This window comes from Pterocles gutturalis, unplaced genomic scaffold (assembly GCF_000699245.1).
Source record: "Pterocles gutturalis isolate BGI_N339 unplaced genomic scaffold, ASM69924v1 scaffold9235, whole genome shotgun sequence".
Taxonomy (NCBI): Eukaryota; Metazoa; Chordata; class Aves; order Pterocliformes; family Pteroclidae; genus Pterocles; species Pterocles gutturalis.
Genome location: NW_010143418.1, coordinates 1 through 13,991, shown reverse-complemented (window position 1 = coordinate 13,991; position 13,991 = coordinate 1). Strand labels below are relative to the sequence as shown.

General features: G+C 40.1%; 1 protein-coding gene across 1 annotated transcript in view; it reads left to right on the top strand.

Annotated features, from left to right (window-relative positions):
- The window catches only part of UBE2Q2 (ubiquitin-conjugating enzyme E2Q family member 2), a gene marked incomplete at its 5' end in the record, with an annotated part of 34,104 nt that extends 20,636 nt beyond the window's left edge, over window positions 1-13,468 (top strand). The window contains 7 exons of the mRNA XM_010084727.1: window positions 4,835-4,895; window positions 6,947-7,037; window positions 7,360-7,418; window positions 8,921-8,969; window positions 9,890-9,985; window positions 10,971-11,037; window positions 12,837-13,468. Of these exons, the coding sequence (XP_010083029.1) occupies window positions 4,835-4,895; window positions 6,947-7,037; window positions 7,360-7,418; window positions 8,921-8,969; window positions 9,890-9,985; window positions 10,971-11,037; window positions 12,837-12,868 (455 nt within the window). The remainder of the gene's footprint in view (window positions 1-4,834; window positions 4,896-6,946; window positions 7,038-7,359; window positions 7,419-8,920; window positions 8,970-9,889; window positions 9,986-10,970; window positions 11,038-12,836) is intronic.
- Between the last annotated feature and the right edge of the window lie 523 nt (window positions 13,469-13,991).

Here is a 13,991-nt window from a genome sequence, read left to right as displayed (position 1 = left end):
CAGTACTCCAGGTGGGTTCTCACGAGAACAGAGTAGAGGGGGAGAATCACCTCCATCGATCTGCTGCTAGTGCTGCTTTTGATTCAGCCCAAGATACAGTTCGCTTTCTGGGCTGCAAGCGCACACTTGCCAGCTCATGTTCAGCTTCTCATCAATCAACACGCCCAAGTCCTTCTCCTCAGGGGTGCTCTCAGTTCATTCTCTGCCCAGCCTGTATTTGTGCTTGGGATTGCCTCGACCCACGTGCAGGACCTTGCACTTGGCCTTGTTGAATTTCATGAGGTTTGCATTGGCCCACCTCTCCAGCCTGTCCAGGTCCCTTGGATGGCATCCTTTCCCTCCAGCATGTCTACCACACCGCACAACTTGGTGTCATCAGTAAACTTGCTGAGGGTGCACTTGATCCCCCCTGTCCATGTCGTCAACCAAGATTTTAAACAATGCTGGTCTTAGTACCGACCCTTGCGGAACACCACTTGTCACTGGTCTCCACTTAGACATTGAGCCATTGACCACAATTCTCTGAGTGTGGCCATCCAGCCAATTCCTTATGCAGCAAGTGGTCCTTCCGTCAAATCCATGTCTCTCCAACTTACAGACAAGGATGTCACATGGGAGAGCGTCAAAGGCTTTGCACAAGTCCAGGTAGATGATGTCAGTTGCCCTTCCTTTATCCACCAGCGCTGTGGCCCTGTCGTAGAAGGCCACCAAATTTGTCAGGCAGGATTTGCCCTTGGTAAAGCCGTGTTGGTTGTCACCAATCACCTCCTTGTTTTCATGTGCCTTAGGATAGATTCCAGGAGGATTTGCTCCATGATCTTGCCAGGCACAGAGTTGAGACTCAGCGGCCTGTAGTTTCCCTGTGGTTTGTTTTTGTGTTTAGAACAAGGATGGGGTATAACCAATCTACTTGACTCTAAAGACTGTATGGTGCTTAATCACACAGGGATACTGCTGGAGGCACAGCCAGGAGCCCCTATAATAGGTGGTGTTTGAGGTGAAGATTTGACTTGCTTAATAATGTTATTTCTTGGCTTTAGATTAATAACAAGTCTTAACTAGTTGCAAGAGACTGAACTCCTAATGTAGGAAAGCCATACTCTAAATCACGAGGAAAAGTAAAGCTTGCTAAACTGTAAAGAAAGTTAAGATACTAAAGGGTGAGTATAGTAACTTCTCATTAGCTTATGACTTGGGAATATGTAAGAAGACTGTAATGGATGTCTCCTGTCGATCGCCAAAACATGTTAATGAAATCAAGTGTTGAGTGGAGGTTGACACTGTAAAACTGATGACAGTCCTGCTTTGAAACCCCATCCTACTGATGCATTTATGAAATTTTGCCAGTAAATTATGCTGTTTCTTATAAAACTTGCCTAGATTCATTCCTTATGGCTTCATTTAGTCTTAGGACTTGAGCAAATTTAAATATCCGTTCCTTTCCTTTCTGCAAAACTCCTGCTTTTATAGCCTAGTTCTGTCTTTTATTGTTAGATAAGTATCACCATGTGAGCAGGAACATGGTAGATAATGGACTTTTTTTTTTTTTTAATGGGATCTTTGTTCTGAGTACTTGCTCCATGGTCCATTTTTCCATTAATTTAATTTATTACTATTAACACTCAAAGGGAACCATTGTGCAACTTCAGGTTCTGGTAACTGTTGCAAGGTAATTTTAACACTGTTTTCATTTTTTGTAATATAAGCCAGAAAATCTAGGGCTGCTTTTTAGTTGGATAAGGATCACTTTAGTGTATGTGGGGTTATGTATTTTCAGGATTGACAATAGGACAACACTGGGACTCCTGAAGCGAGTGGTACTTGTAGTAATACTCCTTTAAATTTTTTCTTTTTTGTTAAAGTATTTTATAAAAAACTAGCGTTAAAAAACACTGTCAGGACTTCAACTATGGGTGTATATTCAAGGTGGTATCCATTTTAGAACTGAAGTGCCTTTAGTGATTGGAATACTGCTGTTGGAGTTCAAGTAAAAGATGACTACAAGCTTGCTTATCTACCTGCAAAATTCAGGTGAAGAACTACCCTTAAAAACAAAGAAAACCATTTTCTTATGAGCTAACAGAAGCAAAAAAATGCTCCAGCAAATTAAGATATTCTGTTATAAATTAGGCAGAGTTTCATTAACCTGTTTTGATAATCGGAGTCACAAGTCCTCCAAACTGAGATGATCTCATTTCCAAATATGAAGTTTGAGACTTGGTTAGTTCATATGGAAGAATTTACAAAGCTTATAACATAATTTAGGGGGTAGGGAGGGAGAGGGAGGAACAAAGAGTTTGGGGATATTAAATGAAATCTTCTGTGTTCACATCTTTAGTGGTGGTGTTGTTCATATATAGTGACTTCAGCTTACTGCCTTTGTCCAAAGACTGTATGGGATTTACTTCTGGGTGTTGTGAAGTTGCTATAAGTAAGACACTGCCTCTGTTTTGGCAGGGGTTGTTTCTTGTCCTGCCTCTTCATCTCTTAATTTTTTGCTTGCTTTGTGGTTCTGTGTGTTTGCTTTTACTTCATCACCTCTATGGATGGCTTCTTAGAGGAATGAAACAAAAAACCTCATGTGTTTAATTGAGGGGAACCTACTTTGATTCCCTTTTTTACCTTACGGACCTCTCAAACTGGTGCTAATCAGATAGATTCTTCTTGACAGTAACTTTTTTCCTCTTACTGTCTAAATTAATATGAGCTGGTTCCAAATAATACCTCTTAACTACTAAAAAACCAAACAACTCCCCCCTGAACTTCAAATACTGTTGTTAAGAAGCTTGAGTATCAAGACAGTGAGCAACCCTGCTGCTGCTGTTGTTCACAAGGACATGCAGATACTATTCAGCTCAAAATCTGGTTGCTTGCAAGGTTGATTAAGTTGCTTACTGTTCTGTTGAGGTGCATTCCTGTCAGTCCTCAACTGTGCACATCTCTCCAAAGAGCCCTTTTACAGCTTCTGGTTTAGGTATAGTACAGGTCTTAATACCAGCAGAAGTTACCCCTTTGGGAAAGCTAGCAAAACGTGTGGACCTTGGTAGCCCATGGAGCTGAGGGACTGGAACATGAATTCTGGGTAAGAACAGGCCTTTGAGGGTGGTGGAAGGAATGCAGGAGTAGGGCAAGAGGCTTAGTGAATAAACAAGCTGGTAGAAGTTCTCTTACCATCTTCCGTTATTTAGGACATGGTCAGAATCCTTACTGTAACTTGTTTGGTTGTCTGTAACAAGTATTTATACTCGTGCTAGGTGCCAAAGCCATAATACTGAGAGGCTGCTTCTTCCAGAGCTCATTCCCCTCTGGATGTAGGTGGGAGAAAATACTCTGGATACAGTGGTGGGATAGATTCATCACTAAGGGGCTCTGAAAATGAGCAGAGTTCTCAGTGTCAACTCTTTTGTTGTTACATCAGAGCAGTACAAATTTAAGTTCTTACGCGTTGTGACTTCCACTTGCACTGGGGGCAATTCAGAAAATAGTGTCCTTGGATCTGGGAAATTGGAAAAGGCCCTAATAGCTTCTTCTGTTCATCCTCGAACAGAAAAGTGGGGTGTCTCTGAACGACCTGCTGATTAAAAGGAACATTGAGAGCACAGTGAGTAAGTTTTCAGACCTGCTTTGTTGTCCTAGACTTAGAAAAATTTGAAATCATGATCTTGGCTGCAGTACCCACTTGTTTGTTGCACTGTGGTGAGGAGAAACAAGCATGGTTTCTTCACCTTGTTTACTGAGTTTTTGAGTGCTTTAGAAGGAAAGCTGTCTGGACAGCTTGAAATGTCATCTGTACTCCAAGTACTAATGCTTAAGAGTTTCAACTGCAAGATAATGTATTCTAATAAATAAAACTCAGAAATGAATGCAGTAATTCCTTGGAGAGAATGTGGTAACTGCAGTCGCTTGGTTGTATAACCTTCAGAAATCCTGGGCAGATTCCTCATTTGTGTGTGTCTTCCAAATAATTATGTCAGCGACAGATGTGCTGTTAAATATTATCCCAGGTGACAAGTGTAGTCCTAGTTCTTTAGTATACCTGCGTGAATAGTCTGTGGGGGAAGCGATTAGACTTTTGAACATCACTGATACCATTTGCTACCGTTTTTTAGTCTGATGGTTAAAGAATTATTTATTTTCTTGGGTTGCTTGTGAACCCTTGCAGAGAAGAAGCTTGAATATACAAGAAAATGGCAGATAACCTTTCATCCTTCCCTTCAAGTGAAAAACCGAACTGTTATTTCATATGCTTAAAACAAATGGACCACTGAAAATCACCAGCTGACTTCCAGAGACAGTTATTTTTTGATGCATCTTTCTGACTTTTTTGGTCAGCCGTTCAGAGTGTGCTTCATCCAGTGTAACAGCCTCTCTTCTGGGGTTTCTGTTCCATACAGTGTCCAGTGTCCTGTCCTGGTCTGCCGGTACTGATGAGACCGGGTGAAACGCAATGCTGCGGGCTCAGGCTGCGTGTTCAGTGTTTTAAGTGTGTTGGTCATGTACTGGGTATAAAATACACCCGGTACTAAGCAAGCTGGAGTTGCAGGTGTGGAAAGTTTGAAGGGGAACTGGGAGGAGGGAAATGATTAGGTGTCAGGAAAACATTTTGATTCGTGTGGAATTCTTTTATAGAAGTGAAAGAACTTTTTTCCTTGTAGGTGCTCAGAAGGGCTGCTGCTATTGGAGGAAGGATGTGCCTCACTATCACTATCTCAGTATCTTACCTATTCCTTGCATCTGCTGGCAGTATTTGTACTTGAAAGCAAAGAATGTTTTTGCTAAATTTTCCCTTTTTCAACTTTCAGTGCCTAATTAATTCCATCTAATATTTCTACAGGGATATATTCAGTGGAACTGGTAAATGACAGCTTGTATGAATGGCACGTTAAACTTCTGAAGTAAGTTAAAGTTTTTTCATGTTCTGAAGAATCTGTTTTATTATTGCTGCAGAGATTCTTACTTTTGATAAGTGAGAATCTCTAGCCATAGCATAAAAAATAGTGGGTGGTGGCTTCAATTCTGATGTACAGAAATTGAGCAGTAGTAATTGAGCTGGTGAAAAAAAACCCCTCTTTGCACAGCCAGCCACAGGTATTACTGTAACTTTCATTATGGTTCAATCCTCTTTCTGAAACTACTCCAAAATAAGAAACCTTAAATGATGACATTTTTTGTCTGGAGTTTTTCTCTGGATGGTTTCAGTTTGATTTTGTTTGTTTGGCTTTAATTTCAAGAAAATGCAACTTCTAGTTTCATTCGAGATGTAAGAAGGAACAGAACTGTCTTAGTGTTCTTGGTTCTTTATTTCTACATTTGAGCAGACACATAGGACTGAAACTTTTAGATATAACATAGTTATGATGTATATAATTATATAACCTACTTGTCTTGTCTTAGGTACTGCTTTTCACTGCGTGTGCTAGGGGATTACTCATCTTGCTGTGGCCATAGTCCAATAAGTTTAATCTAGGGGTATTATATTGAAATTACTCCTGTAACAAGATCATCTGCCATCATCCTACAAGATAACCTGTAGGAAGGAAAAGCCTATCCAGATTAGGTGGGGTGGCTGCAGAAGATGGCAAGAGTGAAAAGAACTTCTGTCAGTTCAGATATGCCATGGTGAATAAGCGTAAGGTCATAAGCTGTTTCAGCACAGTAGTTGACCTGCCTGTAGGAACTGTTGCCTTGTCCTGGTGGTAAGACTCTTATGACTGTGTCACCAGCTGCTGCAACACAGTTTTGTTTCCTTCTTGGTGTCATCATCATAGGCATGGGAGTTTTTTGAAGCTGAAAACGGCAGGAATGGTGTTTGTCAGAAAAATCTGTGCCATGTTGCAGGAGGCCTTGTCTATTGAGTGCTTCTGTAACAAAGTGCTCAAACCACTGAGCAGTGATTTGAAACCTCTTTTCAAGTGCTGTGGACAGGTCTCATTTTCTGCCTTCAAGAAAGAAGAAGGAGTGCATGCAGCAAATGGCTTCCAGAATGACTGAGAGAAGATAAGGAGTATTGTGTTTGTTTATCCCAGCAAAAAGTGTCTGAAAACAAATGAAGTGTGTGCAACCTAGTTGAGGGGGCAAATGTCAAAGAGAAAAGAGCCTATTTTCCTAAGGAACAGCATTGTTACGAGAACAAGTAACTCTGAACTGGCCCAGTACAAGCTAGGCTGGAAATGATGGCTTTCTGACCACTGGAAGATTTTTCTGCTGAAAAAGTTTCCTGTTGGTAGGATGCGGACAAAGTACCCCAGTCATTCTGCAATGAGATCTAATAAATTTGTGACTTCACCTGTAGCAGAGGATTGGATGTAATAGCCCATCATTTTGTTTAACATTTGCATTTGGCTTGCTGCGGGCATTTTTTGACTAGTCTCTTTTAAAAGCTGCTTGGGTATCAGAGCCTGGGTGGGATTAACCCCGTAGTGTCTAAATTAATGTCTAGGCTGCTCACCACCAGCATTTTGCATCAAACAATTGTTGAAATTCTGCTGAGCAGAAGCTGCTGGCTTTAAAAGTAATCTGCATCAGCCGAAGCTCTAACAGCTGATACAGAACTGTGATCGCATATTCTATAAAGGATTCACTGGCTGTGTACTGAAAACTAGATCACTGGAGTCGTCCTGCTAAAATCCCTCCCCTTCCTCCCTTGGGACATAGATCTCCAGTGAACTGAAGAGAATTCAAATTGCCATTTTCAAATAAATGGGTTATTTCATGCTATGTTCAAATAACACTTGATAGCATTGGGAATGTAGTGTGTGGCAGCAAGCTTTCATGCTGATCTTGTGGCAAATTTTATTTTGTGAAGGGAGCAAGAGTTTTCTACAATTCACTTCAAATTACGGTTTGTAAACTACAAGTACATAAAGGAGCTGTTTAAGAGTAATTACTATTTACAGGTAGTGAAAATATTAACTTCATCAAAGGTTTACCCTTGCTTCTTTTATAGGGTTGATCCTGATAGCCCATTGCATAGTGATCTTCAGGTCTTAAAAGAAAAAGAAGGTGTAGAATATATTTTACTCAACTTCTCTTTTAAGGTACGTGTCTATGGGAAGAAATGCTGGGGCTGAAGTTTTAGCTTACTGTAGAAAGTGACTGAAACAATCCTTAGCTGTTACTTGGGTAAAGATGGAGCTGTAACATTTAAAAAAATTTAAAAAAATTGCAACTTTTAGGTTCAGCACTAAAGCTTCACAAAAATTGCTTTTTAGCTGGTACTGTGGAAAAGTGATTTTTATGGAACTGAAAAATGTTACTGCTTTAAATCTGATTTACCAAATAAGGATGTTGAAGTACTTCCTGGTTAGGAAAACAGTGTCGCAGTATATTTCTTAACCTGTTTTTTGTTATGCTTTTCAGGATAACTTCCCTTTTGATCCTCCCTTTGTGCGAGTGGTATCTCCTGTGCTCACAGGAGGGTAGGTTTGAGTTGCCTTACAGAAATTCTGCTTGTTGGTAAAAGTGTTACAATTTGAGATTGGTTGATTGGGTTTGCAGGGAACATTTTGAAATTAACAGACTTCAGGAAATTTCCCCTAAATATATACATGAGCTGCTGTAGACCTTGAGTTTGGTGAAAAACTCCAGGTGTGATACAGAGACTTGCTTCTCAAGCTTTATGAACTAATAGTAGGCAAACAGCTGGGTGCAAATTCCTCTTTGAATTGCTTAGTGGGTGCCTGCCATAATGTTTAAGAACTGGCCTCTCTGTGGATGGCTAACATCACTGCTACTTCTCGTGTCATTCAGAGTAGTAGAATGTTTTGAGTTGGTACTTGGAATGGGTCTTGATCCTGGTGTTGCCTTAAACTTGCTGTCTAGCCTTAACTGACTCTCTTTTGCTCAAATCGCTGGCATAAAGGTTTTGTCTAAAAACTCTTCAAATGCTAATCCAAAAGTACTAACTTTAATCAACACCATGCTCTAAAAGTCGTTTAAAATGTGTTTGAAGTGCTGACAGTGGCACTTGTATGTATCCATGGTGAAGAGATTATATTCGCCCTCCAAGGCTTTTATGCATCTCCTGCAGACAAGAAATGATACCTGTAGGTTTGAAAAAGCAGCCTGTGATAGCTGGTGCTGATTCTGGTTTGATTTTAATTGCTGTATCTCTTTTGCATTCAGGAAATGCTTAGTGCAGTTAAATAGTGTTCATCAGGGTTGTTGCTACCAAAAAAGTAAACAAGTAGTGCCAGACTCCAGAAAGCTCGTTTGGATTCTGGTTTTGTTGTACTTGGACTTCTTTGTAGACTGAAAGAAAGAACAGCCCAGAAGGTTTGGATTTCCCTGTGAATGTTGTACAGATCTACAGATCACGGGGCAGGCACATTGCTGAAGTGGTAAAGCTACTCCCTCAGTGCAGGTTTTGTGACAACGAGGCATGCTGGCCGCTGAGTCCCAGTCAGCACAATGTGTGATGAGGTGGTACTGAAATTAGAAAGTGGTTTATAGAAAAAGAGCAGGTGAAGATCTGCTTTATCTCATTGTCTGTGCCTTTGATTTATAGCTGCACCTACATTGCTGGGAACTGTGTTAAATTTCTTTACAGAAGTGAATGTTTGGGGTTTTTATGGCTACGTGACAGTACTACATAGACACAGTGTAGCAATAAAAAGCAACCGTCCTTTTTTCATGGTCTGTTTGCAGTTCTGTAAGCAGTAGTGCAGACTAGCTCAGCTGCTGATTTTAGCTAAGTATAGTTAGCAGAGGGATTTTTTTTTGCCTCACAAGGCTAATCTTCTTTGCGTAAGTAAATATATGGCTAACTAGTTACGATATATTACTGGTTAAAGGGCATTGCTGCTTTATGTGAACAAAAAATTGAACAAACTAGCCTGCAAGAGCTTAAAGTGCTGTGAACAGTTTCATCTTTTTACTAACTGCTGATGTCAAATACATTTTCTTTCACGTTTGTTTCTAGGTATGTCCTAGGTGGAGGTGCATTATGCATGGAACTTCTTACTAAACAGGTGAACACAGCTTCTGTTATCTGGATAATAACAAAGCATGCTTTAAAATAATGAAAAGAGGTATTTCCCCTGAGTTGAAGAATCCCAGTGTGTAATAAATCACACACTCCAAAGGGACATGGTGGAATAAACCTCAGTTCCCCAAGATTTGCCTTGCTGATCATGTGTGAGATCTTCTTTTCTGCATTGGATGGCTTACAAGAGGTCTGAGGAAGAGGCAAGAAGTGTGAGCGCATCACCTTTGAATTTTCAGAATTTCTGGGAGGAAGCCAGTGTAAAGAGTGAGTTTGGAGGAGCAAGACACAATGTTTTCTTTTCCAGAAGCCTCTGCTACTGCAGGAAATCTGCTCTGGAGAAGTGAAGAATGCAGAAGATTCTAGCCATGGATGGCTCTTGTGCAGGCAGTGTGATTGGTTTTCTCTTTAAAATCAGTAAATGAACAATAACTATTTGCAGGCTCTGGCAGAAACTTTGTGAACCCTAGGAACTAAAGCAGTGGAAGCGAGAAGCAGTAATTTACGTGGGAGCAAAATTGTTATAGCTCACTCAATGGCTTCATTAGATAGTCTTTTTACTATACTTTAGTTGTACTAGTTTAGAACAACAGGAAGTTGTAATTTCTCTTGTGATGTTGTTGAAAATGTGTAAATGCTGTTATAATGGAGCCCTTACTGTTTTTGACTTGCTGTGTGTTTTGGAAATATGTGATTTGGCCTTTTCTTTTTTCCTACAAGTTCTAATGCTATATATCATGTTCCAGATTTTCTCTGGAAAATAAAAGTTGTTAACTGAAAACAAGTAGTTAAAACTAAAACTGCAGTGCAGAAAAAAAAATCCCAAAGCACATTCTAAAATGTATTTGCCAGGTGAGCACAAAAAGCGAGTACATGTTATATAGAAATATTTCCTTCCTCCTCCAGGGCTGGAGCAGTGCCTATTCAATAGAATCAGTCATCATGCAGATCAATGCCACTTTAGTCAAAGGAAAAGCCAGAGTACAGTTTGGAGCTAATAAGGTAAATGTGCTGCGTCTATCAATTCCACAAGTTACTGTTAGGCATCCATGTCTGCTGACTTGCATAGAATGTGCTTAATGACAGAATGGCTTTTGGATTTATCTTGATGTTTGGTGCATGTAGGAGTAGTTGTTTGGCAGTTAATGATGAGTTTGTTGAGAAATTATTAATGTACAAGGAGTATAAAACCTTGGGATGGGCAGGGTGTGTTAAGTAGTTGGACCTGTACTGTCCTGGTATTGGCAAGAGGGGGGGTGAAGGAGGATTCAGATTTGGGAGGATCTGGAAATTCTGGCTCTGAGAAGGGCTGTAGATGACAGCCTGACTGCCAGGATCACGTACGCTGATGTTAAAAAGTTCTCCTCCTTTTACTGGACTAGACACCTGCAAATTTCTGTGAGGGTGAAAAATAATATAATGCAAATACTTCTGAGCAAGCCATTTCACATTAATCAAAATCATAATTGAAGTGTGCATGCTGGTAACGGGCCATAGTTTAAAAGACTTTGAAGTACTAAATGCTGTTTTCAAAGGATGTTTAAATACTGAAGTCGATGAAATTGTTGCTCGGATGCCAGTTCTTAAGTACTGATTCAAGGATAGTGAACTAGGTAAGGTGTAAACGTTTATCATCACAGGTCTGTCTAACCCAGTAACTATTCAGCTGGGCAAGACAGAGTGACGGTGGGGATTGCCTGAAGTCCACTGTTGCAGTTGCATGCACTTCTGATTTACCTCTGGCACAGAACCCTCTGATAGAGGGGCCTTTCCAGCAGCAGGGGTATACAAATTATTGCCATTACGATGGAAGAGAAATGAGAAAATAAGGGCATTTGTCTTGAAAATGTTGTGCTTTAAAGCCAGGAATGTTGTAACATTGTGCATTGTTTTTATTTGTAAGCCCACTGTAAAGTTTCTTTGTAAAACTGTTTTTAGGTTTTGCATGTCTAGATGCAGTTTTAATGTTATTTTTTTCTCTTTTCAGAATCAATATAATCTAGCAAGAGCACAGCAGTCCTATAAGTCATTAGTACAAATCCATGAGAAAAATGGTATGTACATTCCAGCACTGTTGTTCTTGTCAGCACAGCAACCTGGGAATTGGCGTTTGGCTGCAGTGAAATCTGAAGTGCCAGAGTGTCTTCTGTTGGCTTGGGAAGACCATAGATGGTGTTTCCTTTTTCTCATCTTGCACTAGGAACACAATAGTGCTGAAAGTAACCTGACTAACAATCACTGCCACTTTTCTGGCTTACATGAATATAGAGATATTCTGTGTGTTCCTACTGCCTTTTGGAAGGTAGTTCAATTTTCTTGTCAGCCAGTTGGTCTAGTAACTTCACTGTAGCCTTTCCAGTGTCTGATTTATTAGGGAAGTGCCTGCTGGAAGTTTGCCCCTTTCTCTGAAGGCTTCAATGTGGCAAGACCTTAGTAGCAGTAGTCATTAAGGAAGAGAGAAAGTTAAAAGAAAGACCAGAGACTAAAAAATACAGAAAGACCAAGTGAAGTGCACTGGCTGGAAAACTGTGCAATAGAAATGGGAGACATTTTATTATTTTTTTTTTACCCTATTCAAAGCCAGTTAATGGTCTCTCAGCTGCAAAAAACCAAGTGTTCAAGTGCTTCAGGCATAATTGCATTCATTGTGTGAGGATGAGAAGGCAACAAATGACCTGAGGCTTTAAAAGGTTTAAGTGACTTAATATGTTATGTAAAAGTAGTCAGCAGAGTTGGTAGCTGGTCTCATGATGAGGGAGTTAGTCCCAGTTACCACTTCGGTTTTGTTCTTTGATCCAGGTTGGACAGAGTGTCCTCGGGGAGTTCATGTTGCTATGATCATGAGAGTATATTTCAGGGTGACTGTGGGGAGCGCCTCAGTTTCCCTCCCTCTAACATTGAACATAATGCCTTTGCTATGGTTGGAAGGAAGATCAAAGATAACGACTTCAAAGTGCTTTCCAATTTTATGATATTTTGTTCTTGCCATTAACTGAGTCTTTTGCTTTTTTAGTTTGCTACAAAAGCCAGCATGGCTGTCTGTTTACTTCTAGCTATATGCTAGTCTTGACTACAGTGATTACTGCTGCATCAGGAGCTGTACACAAAGCGTTCACAGCATTTAGTGCTGCTGCAAAAGGTGTCTTTAACTTATAGCTGCTACCTGTTCTCTGGGACAACACAAATAGCCCCCGTACTTACTGTACAAAAATGTAGAGAATTTTTTTATGATAGTGGCTGGGAGACTTCAGATTGGAGATCTGGAGGTGTCTAGAAAAAACTTGATTAGGTATGATTCAACTGCTAAACTGCCCAATCCCATCAGGAGGCAAGTTATTCAGCTGACGTTTCTGAGCCCATTCCTACAGCAAGATTTGCAGAAGTAGGATAAACCGTTCAAATGCTTGCACTTGCCTAACTCTTCAGTATATGCAAGATGGGATTTGTATACAAGTATCCCAGTTGTGTTTGTGCATTAAGGGGATTGAAGACATGGGGTTTTACCTGTACTCCATTTGGTTTTGTTACAGCAATGTTGCTCCTTCAACAGCTTCCTCTGATGTCCAGCTTGTCCAACTCAGGATAGCTGCTGCCACAAAAAACCCCTAAACTTGGAAGTATTTAATTTTCATGCCCAGGTACTGGGTCTGATTCTGGAATATGCCATGTGCTTTTTTATCTCCCACTGCAGACCAGTAGCGTTGAGGGATGGGGTCTCAGTGAGCTGGCCTGCTTTAAGGGGGAAGGAAGAAGGCAGATCAGGCTTCCATCTCCCACAAATTGGGAGTAAGATGGTTAAGCTTGTCTTGACGTAGCAGTGTCAGTGCCTAATGCGTATCTCTGTTCTCCGCAGGCTGGTACACTCCTCCAAAAGAAGATGGCTAATATTGGACTGTTGTGTATCTGGACCAATGTCAACAAAACAAGCTCTTTTTTATGTTTTCCAACACAGACTCAAGCTACGAGTGCCCCTATAACAGCCGTACTGAAGACTTTAGCTATTAGATAAGTTAGTGGATAATCTGTCAACTGACATGTAAAGTATAAGTTACAGCCTTACCATTCCGCTCTTCTTAGGTATCTGGACTGAGCAGTTTGGGCCTTTACTGTATTTGTTCTTATGGATGAAGCATATTTGGGCCATGCCCTCCCTTCTCTTTTTTTTTTTTTTTTTAATTTGGAAGCGTAAGCTCCCTTCATCAGGCTATCGAGTTACTGAAGATCATTCAATAGGAGTGAGTTGTTCACACACTTTTGTGTATTTCTTACCTTTTGCAAAATACAGACTGCAGAGACTTGCATTGTATTGTTTCATTTAAAACCAAGAAGTTTAATACATTGTTTGATACTGTTTTAGGAAGTGTCAGGTCTTGCAAATCACAGTAGTTTTTCTGGTCTAAAATGACAGCATTTGTAGTATTTCCAAATTAATGATATAGGAAAAACACATGTATGTTAAGACATTAAACATTTTTCATGGCTGTATGAGAATATGAACTGTTTCTTGGAGAAGATGATCTTTGTTTAGATTATGTTCATTTTTTGTTTTGGTTTGATTGTTTTGGGTTTGGTTTTTTTTTTTGTTGTTGCTGTTGGAATTTATTTTTTTTTTAAGCAGAGCAAGGCTGTGCCAATAAAACCTTCTAACTAGTCACTTCCACTGGGGCATCAGAACTTGCTGGGCTGTTCCTGCTACTTCTTGGCTCAACCTCCTTAACAAGAAGAGCCGCAGTATGAAGCTTGAAGTTATGTAAAATACTAAAAAAAAACCTTTTTAGGTGTTCCATTTTATTAACGGGTTGTTGCAATCATTTGTAAACTAATGAACTTATAAAGTGATTGGCACAAGTTGAGATGAACGTCCTTGAATGAAAATTTTTTATATAAAAGCTTACAATAAAGTACAAAAACACGTCATCTGCTTCGGAGGTTTACGAAATGTTGCCATAGTCACGACAGTGGTTTTGTCACGGAGAGACTAATGAGGACTGTTGGTTCTTTGTGAGGA